General features: G+C 35.8%; 1 protein-coding gene across 1 annotated transcript; it reads right to left on the bottom strand.

Annotated features, from left to right (window-relative positions):
- Positions 1 to 8,178: 8,178 nt before the first annotated feature.
- LOC143572657 (aspartic proteinase nepenthesin-1-like) lies at positions 8,179 to 9,931 on the bottom strand. The gene is given in 3 exon segments (XM_077057748.1): positions 8,179 to 8,714; positions 8,918 to 9,517; positions 9,520 to 9,931. Coding segments are annotated over 3 exon segments (999 nt in total). The 5' UTR covers positions 9,662 to 9,931; the 3' UTR covers positions 8,179 to 8,457.
- Between the last annotated feature and the right edge of the window lie 2,798 nt (positions 9,932 to 12,729).

The following is a 12,729-nucleotide window of genomic DNA, read 5'->3' as shown; positions in this document are numbered from 1 at the left end:
CGATGTGATTTGTTAATACGCGTATCCTAAGTGATAAGTGTATGCCCTATGTGATATATGTGAACGATATGAATGATCGCTTGACGGCACGTGAACGATCTTCGGATATTGCGCGTACTGTCATGTTATAATTATGACTATGAATGTTATGTAAAATGTATGAATGATATGTATGTATGTTAAGAATGAATGTAAGAGATAGAAAAGTAGAAAAGGGACCAGACCCTAATAATATCTGTGATGGTAGGGACCAGACCCTATTAATATATGTGATGGTAGGGACCAGACCCTAATAATATCTGTGATGGAGGGACCAGACCCTAATAATATTTGTGATGTTGGGGACCAGACCCTATATAATATCTGTGATGTTATGGACCAGACCCTTATAATATCTGTGAGGCTATAGGGCGGAAGGCTCTCTAAATAGGATGGATATTTATGTATGAAAAGTAAGTATGAATAATGTACACCCCTTCGGGCATGTGTGCAAGTATGTGAACCGATTGTGTGTTGTATGATTACCTAGAACTCACTCAACGTAGCTGACTTTTAATATGCACATAGGTGAGTAGAATGAGACAGCTGGCTTGAGCGGGGACACATGGCGGAAGAATAAAGAAGCTGGCATCTGAAGTTTTATTGTTAATATTTAAACTAAAAGACATGTTTTAAGTTATGTTTTAAGGAAAAGTTATGGATGTTTGTAATGACTGCTGATGTTTTATGTTATTCCGCGAAAGTTTTAATTAACTCTGATATTTGGAACCGTGTTTATGAGTAAATCCAACGTCCAATGTAGGGCACCGATAACGGGGCCATACAATATATATATATATATATATATATATATAGCATTATATTAGTCGGTCAAAAATTAATTGTTTTGTGTTTTGTTACATGTCTTTTCCAAACTAGTTATTTTATTAGTTTAATATTAGTAATTTAAAACCCCCTTTTAATAATTATTGTAAGGCTAATATATGTGACTTACGATATCAAATTATGAAACCCGTTATATATTTTATGGTCAAGATAATAATTAAAGCCGACGAGAAAACCAAACACGAAACGAGAGCTTCGGGATGCCCATTTAACTTCAATGGGATAAGGCTTCTAGAATGTTTAGCTTTTACTATATATTGAAGTCTTATGTAATATGTATGTGTGTGTTTGTAAGGTGTAAATAATTCACCCAAGGGTAGATCACCTTGGGTGGGTCAGTTCTTTATTAATATTATCCAATATTTTAACCGACACAAGATCGTTCATATCTTATCTTTATGTTTATTATTTAAGTTCGGTCGTTTGATTTACCGCACCCGTCTCGACAATATGTATCAAGTGCAAAATCCGTTCGAGTGGTCGTTTTGGGTACCTACAATTGGTATCAGAGCGGGTAGAATCTTATGATTCAACTTTTCTCTTGATATTCGGGTTCTATTTCCGCTATTACCCAAACCGAGACGTTAAAACCCGTTGAAGTATAAAAATAAAGTTTCTAGATCTAGAACTAAAGTTGGAAATAAAATGGGAAATAAGCGTGTTTGAAGCATTCTCCTTATAGATCCGGATGTTGGGGATCTACAAGTCCTTATCTAGGTATTTCGATATAATAATATTTTTTCAATATAATAATATTTAATTAAACACTTCCGCTAAAATGAAACCCGCAACTCTGATGTATTTACAAAATAGGTACCAACTATTGGTCACACACCTAGGACCTAAGTCGGGGTGTGACAATAAAACATAAAAAAACATTAAAATTTGTTGTTATTATTATTATTATTATTATTTATGTGTATATGAATTACACACACACACACACACACACACACACACACATATATATATATATATATATATATAGATGTAAGTATATATTTAAATTATTTAAGACGTCATCTGGGTCAAACATCGGTCCGCCCTCCCGAGTCGGTCCGACCTTTGACCCAATAAGGCGTCCGGATCAACGTCTGGGCCAGGTCTGAAAACATTGCTCAATACCATAACAAAACTATTATGGTATCAGAGCGGTCATAAGAAAAAAATCCTCTGATTAAAGCAAAAATCCTAAAACAAACACCTTGGCCAAAAAAAACAAAGAAGGAAGAGGAAACAATAGTGAACGATTGAATCATTGCACGTTTTGTGGTAAGAACGGTCATCACATAGATGGATGCTTCAACCGCATCGGGTATCCCGCGATGTGGCTGGGGAAGAACAAACCGGAAAGAACAAAACCGAAGGCAACTTGTGTTGAGGGGGAGGCGAGTCCGATGCCATGAATAACTAATGCCTAGTATTAACAATTCATTAAGATGTTTGGAAATAGGGATGGCATTGTTAAAGAAGAAAAAGAATCCACGGAGAATACGAAAGGTCACATTGGTAAGGAAGATAAATGGGTAATTGGCTCGGGTGCAACCGAGCATATAAATTATGATGAGTCCAGGCTTAAAAATAAAACGAATCGACATTGTGAATCACCTGTTACCATTCACAATGGAGATGCTATTGCTGTTGAGGGTAGGGGTGATTATGTCTTACCAAATGTCATGTTAATTAAGGATGTTCTTTATGTTCCGAAATTCAAATCCAACATGCTATATGTTAGCCGATTCTCCCAAGATCTACAATGTGCTGTAACTTTTTTTTTCCTGAATTTTTGCGTTATGCAAAATTTGAATTCCAAGACGTTGATACGGGTGGCTTATTGTAAAAATGGTCTATACAAGATGGGGATGGTTCAAACAAAGAGGCAAGCAATGATGACAACTCTTAGTACGTGGCACAAGAGGCTGGGTCACCCGTCAAGTGATAAACTACCCCATATTGGTTTTCTTTATAATGTTCCTTTACATTCCAAAGACTTTTGTGACTCATGTGTTAACGCCAAGTTTACAAGATTGCCGTTTCCGATTAGCACCACTAAGACTTACGGTTGTTTTGATTTGCTACATTGTGTCGTCTGGGGTAAGTATCGTACACCTTCATTTACACGTGCGAGCTATTTTTTTTTTACTATAGTGGACGATTACAGTCGGGCCTTGTGGGTATTTCTTCTCAAACATAAACACGAGGCAAGCACGTTCCTTGTGAATTTTCATAAATTGATACAAACTTAATGATGGTCTATCAGTTTGTGTGTGTGTGTGTGTGTGTATATCAGTTCGTTAATTTATTAGTTTTAATTGTTTATTGCACGAAGTTCGATACTTCATACGCGTTTATTATATTTCAGGTCACAGGTAATTAATGCAACTATTTTGGACCTGTACGAGCACGAAATGAAAACCCGAGATGACCAGCAGGTTAAACGAGGCAGAATATGAAGTTTGTTGGTGAGTAGACCCGTCACGATACACGAAGGGTGGATAGAAGACGATCGCGTACCGCGATGGCATTTAATATTAAAAAATGGTGATTGTGGTCCATCGCGATACGCTATGGACATGTGAAGACCCCATCGCGTACCGAGATAGGTGCCAAAGACGAGAAATTCAGGGGTTGATTTAAAACATGTTTTGACGACCCTATTCGAATCCAACACTTTTGAGAGAAAATCCCGACTAAAGAGACTATTTCCCACATTCTGTTTCATCCCGAGATCATCTACATGGCATAAGTTATCAGAATTGAAGATCTTGTGATGTCGAGGCGTGGCTAATCTTCTCGAATCATACCCGAGATGTAGAGTTTGTAATTTTCAGTTTTCTCATGTGTTCAAGAACGAATGATTTGCAACTATTTTTTATTAATCTATGAGTATTGATGTTTGATATCACTGTGCACTCAGTTGGTTTAGGTTTATTTCGATCAGAACGATTTGTTTGCCAATTGCTATGATGATTTCTTATAGGATTGCCTTGATTAGTTGAATAAGATGAAGCATACAATTGCTTTTATTGAGTCACACGATAACCAGTGTCGTGTGTTACTGATTGTTGATGCCTAAGATTTATCTAGTTAACCAATATGTATTGATCATTAATAATTTATCCGTTATGTTAACATGAGATTGCTGTTAATTTTCTTACTTGAACCCCTTGTGTGGTTTTTCTTTGTTAACTGCTTGAATTTGCTAAGTTTACTTGTTTGCCATTCAATCCAACTATTTGTTAGTGTGATCAGCACTGCTAACTATTACTTCATAATATTGGAACTTGGTTGCATATTCCACTGACCACACACTCCTCGTGGTTCGACACCCTACTTACCCTAGCTTGCTTAGGAACTTGATTTTATTGTCTTTGACTAGATAGCGACAGTCTAGCATCACTCAATTTGAGAAAAAAAACATTAAAAGAATAAGATGTGATAATGATGGGAAGGGGGGGGGGTCATTTCAAATCACATGTTCGACTTCTATACTAAGGAAGGAATAGTCTTGGAAACAACTTGTCCACATACACCGCAACAAAACGATGTGGTGGAACTGAAAAATAGCATTTTCTAGAAACGACAAGTGCATTGAGATTTGAAGCGAACTTGCCCAAAAATATTTGGGGGGGGGGGGAGTGTGTTCTAACGGCTACACATGTTATAAATCACATGCCATCTAAGGTAATTGGAAACAAGACACCTTACGAGGTATTATACATCCAAAAACTCGTATATGAACATTTGAGGGTGTTTGGATGCCTTGCTAATAAAAGCACCGAAACAAAGGGAGACAAGTTTGAGGCGAAGGGAAGACTAAAGATTTTTTTGGATTACCCGCAACAAATAAAAGGGTACAATATTTTTGATATCCAACATCACAAAATCATCGTATCAAGAGACGTTAAATTTATGGAACACGTTTTTCCATTCGCAAATCATGAAAAGGAAAAAGAAGAGACTTTTATACTTCCTCAAAAATGGGATTATGAAGAATACCAAACCAACCCACAAGAAGGAAACACATACTCACATAGTTGGCCTAATGAGGCTCACCTGAACTAGAACAAAGAACTGAATATTCTGAATTACATGTGGAAGATGTTACTAGGCCACATGAATTAAATGACGAAGATGTTACTGGGGCCACAACCCAACACAAGCATTGGGAGTTCTAAACCATTTCAATCAGAAGATTAAAACCAACAATTAATGGATATTGAACTCAACACAAGCCCGATAAAGAAAATGGACTAGAAGTGACACAACACAACCCAGATCAACCCAAACCTAAAGATACACGGGTTGGGCTAAGTAGTGGATTTGTGAATAGTGAAGAAGTTGGGCCTAACACACATACTCAAAGAGAGAAAAGAAACAGATCACTTCCCAGAAGTTTTGAGGATTATGAGATCAAGTTTCCTCTCTCTATAGACCATAAGCCAACCACTTCTAATCAAAAGTCCTCGACGGTACATCCCTTAACACAGTTTATTTCTTATGACAAGTTTACTAACAAACACAAAGTTTTTTTTGGCGGCTATTACTTCACGTAATAAGCCAAAACAATTCCATTAGGTTGTGCGAGACCTGAATTGGAAGGAAGCCATGCAGAAAGAAATCCAAGCTCTCGAAGCCAACGAGACTTGGACTCTAGAAAAATTACCAGAAGGAAAGCAAGCAATAGACTCATAATGGGCTTGCAAAATCAAGTATAAACCGAATGGAAATGTCTAGAGGTATAAGGCTTGCCTTGTGACGAAGGGTTTCACTTAAATGAAAGGGGTAGACTTTCACGAAACTTTCACACCAATGGCAAAGTTAGTGACGGTCCGTACCCTTTTAACCGTTGCTACGAAGCAAGGAAGTTTATATGAAAGTGCCCCAAGGCTTTGGTAAACCAGAATATGATAGAGTTTGCAAACTTAAGAGATCCCTGTATGACCTAAAACAAACTTTGAAAAATTGTTATGAAAAGTTTACCAACTCTTTGGTGGACACGGGCTGATCATTACTTGTTTGTGCTTCAAGATAAGGAAGTCTATGTTGCTGCGCTAATATATGTCGACGATGTCATTGTCGTTAGCAACAATCTAAACAAAATTCAGGAAATCAAGGTCTTTCTTGGTAACAAATTTAGCATTAAAGACCTTGGTTCCTTGAAGTTATTTCTTGGAATTGGAGTGGCTAGAATAAATGAAGGAATGGTACTAAGTCAACACAAGCCCGTTCCTGAAAATGATAAAAAAATTTAGACCTCGTGCAAGATAAAATTTGGGCCCTTTTCATATAATATAAACTCATAAAATTATGTATAAAAATCACAATAGAGATACAATAGTTACGGAATAAATAAAAAAGTAGTGTGGTTTTCAATGTATTCGATGTATTTGCTCGGTTTAGATCCACTTGTATCGAGTTTGATAAATTTTTAGAATCTTTCCCTTCATTATATACGTGTCTTAATGCTAATTAACATTGTTTTATTATATGGTAATTTAAGTTAAGAAAAATGTCATATGTTAATTTACTTCTTGTTAAATACACCAAATAACTTGGGGTTATATATTGTCTTGCTAATTGTATCAAAAAAACCAATTATAGATAACTTGATGAGGGGGCAATTAAATATATGTGGAAAAGTAAGGGGATGTAAGTTTTAAAATGCTTACTTATAAAACATAATCTTAATCACACTGATGAAATTTGGTGAATGACAACGACAAGTTAGAGCAAATAACATGTAAATATGAGCATGTGCTTATCAGTGTCACTATCACAAGAATAATAAACAATCAACTCAAAAACTTTTGGGCCCTTTTGAGTTTTTGGGCCTCGTGCAGTGGCACGATTAGCACTGCCCCAAAACCGGCTCTGAGTCAACGCGAGTACAAACTCGATATTATAGAAGAAACGGGAATGTTGGGTTGCAGAACAAGTCCATTTCCAATGGATCAGAACTTAAAGCTTGACAAGTGTTATGAAGAAACACGGATAAACCCTCACCAATATCGGCAATTATTTGGCAAACTTCTTTACTTACAAACCACGCGACCTGACATCACGTATCCCGTGTCTTAAGTCAGTTCATTAGTGACTCAAGACAAAGCCACATGGACGCAACAAACTGTGTTCTTCGATATCTTAAGGCGACCATGGGACATGGGATTCTCATCTCTAAAGAATGTGGAAACAAGCTCACTGCTTACTGTGTTTCTGATTGGCTTGGGTGCCCATTCACGAGAAGATCCGGAACCGGTTATGTGTTACTTTTATAAGGCCCCCCATATCGTGGAAATCTAAGAAGCGGTCTGTTGTCTCACGGTCATCCGCTGAAGATGAATATCAAGCAATTGCAAATTTGATTAGCAAGTTTTTGTGGATGAGGTGGTTGTCTTTCCTTGGAATACCACCCACGGGTCTTACACCCCTATTTTGTGATAATAAGGCAACCCGTCATATAGCTAGCAACCTCGTCTTTCATGAACGAACTAAACATGTTGAGATGAATTGTTATTTTTTTCATAAACGAGTAGAATCCTAAGAAATACAACCTATGTGGACTGACACCAAGACAAATAGCCAATTTGTTGGCAAAGCTCTTGGAAACACAACAACTTCGTAGTTTACTTGACAAGTTGGGCGTTAGAGACCTACACGCTCCAACTTGAGCGAGAGTAAAAAAAGAAATAAAATATTATTTCCATATTCTTTGGTTTTCCTATTACTACCTTTTACATAATTACCACCTACATCACAGTCTTAATCATCAATCACATACTTTTGTTTGTGTTCTTTTTGTTTTATATGAAGCAGATGTACTCTTTCTTCAAAGAAATATTCACAAAACACAATTCCCAATATCTATCCTATCTATCAATACCATAACAAAATTATTAGCATACGGTAGTGGAAAGTTTGATAAACAAAAATCAGAAAAATGTATATTTGACTATTATAATTATTCCAAGAGAGAGATTTTATGACTTAGTGAGTAAAAGAATATAAACCAGAGAACTGATGTTTTTTTATGAAGAAAGCAGATGGAATTAGCTTGCTAAAGAAAGTGTTGAAACACACACCATCTTGACAACAAAACGTATAGCTCAAGTCTTACTTAAGCCGTAAGAAATAAGCTGGAAAATTTTTCAACTTATTTAACCGAACCCCCTTAAACAAGTATCCATTATTTAGTATTTTTATAAAGATAAAATTAAAATTTAAATTGATAAGCTAGTGAGATGCTGAAAGAGAACATAACTGATAATTAAAACATATAAAATACAACACATTTATTCTAGACCGACATGAAGGTATAAAATCACTTTGTTCATGGGAAAAAGTAAAAGACAACATATACGCCCAACCAGTTTAATATTCGTTACATATTGCAGGCTTAAAGGACAAAATATTATTGTCAAGATCATAAATCACCATCATGTTTTGTTGCATCATGTTTCCAAATATAGACTTGTTGTCCTCAGAATTAGTAGCCATGAAAGCCAAACACCCCCCTTCTCCATCTTCCTTTTCATAAATGTAATTCTCACTAGGCAACTCCCAGTCTGCATACTAAAAATGAAAAACCATTATTGGAGCTTGATCTTTATTATACCCTTGATACATGAAACAGTGTTCAAGACCATCAAACAATGTAGTATCAGTACTCTTTTCAAGGTTTGTTTGGTTCATGAACTCATTGCTAATCATATCAATAATACGCTGCTCTAAGTATGTGAAGGTCGTGCCAGAATCGATGATCATCCCCCCATCTTCGATCGCAAAATCAGAGTTTGTAACCGAAAGTCTAGTTTCCCCTACAGAGATACCTTCAAGAGATATATATGTGGTGTAAACTTTGGTAATTAAATTAGTATTATATAAGTTAAAGAATTAAAAGACTGTTGTGATGGAGTTGAAAAACAATCTTTTAATTCTCAAACTAGTAATAAATAGATAAAGGGTACAAAACAAACCAAAATAGAGATAAATAAGGAAACATAATTAAACAAAAACTATACAATATATTTACCTTGAAGAGATATGTAGTAATATGAGTCTTCCGCTTGTTCGATCAAAGGCGTAGTTTGGACGTCGATATATTCACTTCTTGCTTTAGACCCTGTTAGCAAAACACCGCTTGTTTCTCCGTCAGACTTAGAACCAAGACAATACGAGAAAACACGCTCATTTAACTGTGAAATCAATGACAATTCCCCACGACCCATTCCAATTATTCCATCGTACTTATCTTTATCTGGTTGCCCACAGCCAAATATTATACCCTTATAGTTCTGAGTATTCCCAAGGAATAAGATCTCCTGGCCCAAAGTTACACTTACCGACAAACCATCATCGTAATGCTGTATGCAAGATTCATCAAGCCCGAAGAAGTCGCAACTTTTATAAACAAAAGAGAAAGTCATGGACTTACTAGGGTCAAAAAAGCTATCTAGACCGGTACTGTTATAGCATTTGGTCCATATGAGGTCGCTTCCTGTATCCATGACACCCGATAACGTGACAGGTGGAATCCCAATGTCTAGGGTCATGACGTACAAATCGTTTTGAGCTTTTAGTAAATATTGTATAGGTGAAGCTGAGGGTTGTTATTCCATGTACCGGAATAATAATTAGTACGAGTTAGAGTGACTCGATGGCCTGTTAGTTTTGTTGCGGTTAACATTCGAGCTGAAGATATCAGTTCGGTTGCTAAAAGTAAGTGGAATAGGATCAATGGTAGGATGTGAGAAACAAGAAAGATGGATGAAATCATGAGTTAGATCGAGTTGAGAGTTGAGAGTTATTTGTGATATGTGAATATGCATTAATTGTATTATATTATATATATCACTTACCTTGGTATTTGGAGTGTAATGTGGGCATGCAAGCTGTAAGTCCTGTTTACGTATGGGCCGGCCTCTCCGGTCGTTAAAGGCTGTTTACTTTTGGGCCGGGATCTCCGGTCGTTAAAGGTGGAGACAAGCTAGTGATATTGACTACTGGGGCCATATAGTGGGAAGATGTCTTGAACAGGTTGTTCTTGGCCCATCTATAATCCTAAGTGTCGCGATGTGGCCCCTCCCCCCTCTTTTGGAGTCACCAGATTTGCTTGATTTTTAAATGGAGGCTTCTCATGCATTTGACCCGAATTCACGGATATGAGTCTTATCAAACCCATATATTTCTTAAACTGGTTATAACATCTCCTTAAATTAAAAACTAATCTCACAAAATACTTGATATAATAATCCTATGAAGTAGGATATACTAAAAATTAATATATGATTTATTTAAAAAAAATATATATTATTTATAATTAAAAAACCAATTTGTAGTAAAAAAAAAATAAACGGGTTTTTGGTCTCATCAAACCCATATAACTTTTAAACCGGGTTTATAACATCTTATTTATTTGTGAAACAATTTATCATCAAACCATAAATGTATTATTAACTTTCATACAATAAAAAAAGATAAAAATTCAAAAAATAAATAAATATTAGAAACAAATAATATAAAACAACCCCCGTAATACGGGGGATAAAAACTAGTGTGATATATATATCATAGGTGACAAAAACCTCATTTTAGAAAGCTGTTGTTTTTCTTTGGCGTTTTGCATCCATGTGATCAACACCAAAATGCAGTTTACGACCCCATTTCAAATTTAGTCTACCTAAGCCCCTGACTTTCTAATTATCGTGCAGGTTGAGGCTTTGAGCCCGGACGCTACCCCAATGTAATTAAACATCTGCTTGGATTCCATGGTGGTGGTGGTGATGGCGACGGTGGCAACTATCATGGTACTGGTGGCATGGCATGCCATGGTGGCGGTGATGGTGTAGTCTGCCATATAAGCTCGATTTTGCCATATAAGCACACTTTTGACACACATGCATGATACATCATCATCATACTAATGGAGTTAAAGTTCTGATAGTCGCGGATCGTTATGACCAAATATTTTAAAAGATGAGGCTGTCTGCAGCCAACTCGTTAGTAGGGACTGTTATTTGACAATAGTCTATAGTTGAGATTATTTAAATCCAATTTTTCTAATTAAAGTGATGAATTATATAAGTTTTGAGTTCAGTTACTAACAAAAAGGAACTTGAAGTAGAAGGAAGAGGTTTTGTAAGGATTGAAACATGTGATGGTAAGCATGAGCTATTGACTGAAGTGTATATTTCTTCACAACTAAGATACAATCTTCTTAATTATGCTCGAACAACCTCCGAAGAGAATAACATCAAATTATGGCAAGCTGCTTGCAAAAGGATTAAATTATCTATTAGACAAGGGAATGGTGCATGGACTAGCAGATTTCGAGGCTATTCATGGAATTGATAATTTAGATATTTTCCTAGATATTATGATATAAATAGAACTTAGGTATTAAATATGTAACTAGTATTAAAGTTGTATTATTAGTTTTAACCTAAGTTTGGGCAGTTAATCCCCGAACATCACCTCAGTGTAGGAGTGGGGTATCACACCCCCGTTGGAAACCTATAAATATCATGGAAACGTACAATTCATTTGTAACAAGAACAATTGTGAAACTTTGTATTCTCTAGTTCCTTCAGTTATATAAAATATGTGTATATGGCAAACAAAGCAAGATACCTTTCCCTCATAATGCATAGAGAGCCTCACTCAAGCTCAAGCTTGCTCATGTCATGCAGATTTATCTGGACCAATACAAATTACAAGTCTTGGAGGTACATAATAGGTGATTTATACTGTTAATGATGATCTAACGAGAATTAGTTGGGTGTATTTGTTGACAAGAAATCTAATGCTTTTGAAGAAAATAAGTACTTAATGAGCTTGTTAAAAATCAAATGAAAATTGTATCTAGGTACGTACTAAGAACAAATAGATGCAGAGAATTTTGTTGCCACGAATTCAACAATTTATGTGAGCAAAATGTAAATTTGATAGGAACAAACAACTTTCTTATACGCTAGAACAAAACATGTAACAAAAAACAAATAATAAGATTGTTATGGTAATGTATAGAATCACAAGTAAACTTTTCACCCACAAAAGTTGTTCTAAATCAAACTCCCTCTTAAGCGTGTAAAAATATCAGGCAAGTTGTAAGTCATTCGAGAATATGTGGTTGTATTGAGGATTATGTAGGAACCGTTCGATATAAAATAAATAAAACACTTTTAATACGATTACAATACAAAGAATGAACAAAAAACACCTATCTAGAAAGCATTAAATTACAATACAATTACAACTTAAATAAATCAAAGTACAAAGAATCGGGTAGAAGTAGAAGTTGGTGACCGAGGATCGTGTTGAACACGGGGTCCTTAAAACAAATTCCGAGTCTCTCCTCGTTTTGTTTCCCAGGGTACAACGGCTGGAGCAGTATGTACTGCCGGAGTTGACTAGGCACCCAAATTGGATCGGTTCGTACCTTCTTGGTTGTGTTGGAGAAGATGAAGAAATGTTAGAGAATTTGCAAGCTCTTCAAGTTGCAAATTGGTGTGTCTCAAACCCAAGCCTTGCCTTGGTATTTATAATGAAGCTAGGATCAAAGACTCAAAACTAAAATTAAATTACATTAAACGTCTTTAATGCTTTTTATTTTGATTTTGAATTCAATCCGTAACTCCCGTTGAAAATAAATTGCATTAAACGTCTTTAATGTTTTTTATTCTTATTTTGATTTTCCAACCACTCATCTTTGAGCCTCGATATATCATTCATCTTAGCTCGGTTTTGGACATGGTTTGACTCATTGTGATGCTCTCACATAAAGGATAACAAACCCGTAAATAATTATTTATAATACGCAAATATAAATATAACTATTAATGTCCA

The sequence above is a fragment of the Bidens hawaiensis genome, unplaced genomic scaffold (assembly GCF_021521415.1).
Source record: "Bidens hawaiensis isolate Kalapana, Puna unplaced genomic scaffold, B.hawaiensis_p1.1 tig00025984_1, whole genome shotgun sequence".
In the NCBI taxonomy this organism is placed as follows: Eukaryota; Viridiplantae; Streptophyta; class Magnoliopsida; order Asterales; family Asteraceae; genus Bidens; species Bidens hawaiensis.
This window is presented reverse-complemented; position numbering and strand designations above follow the sequence as displayed.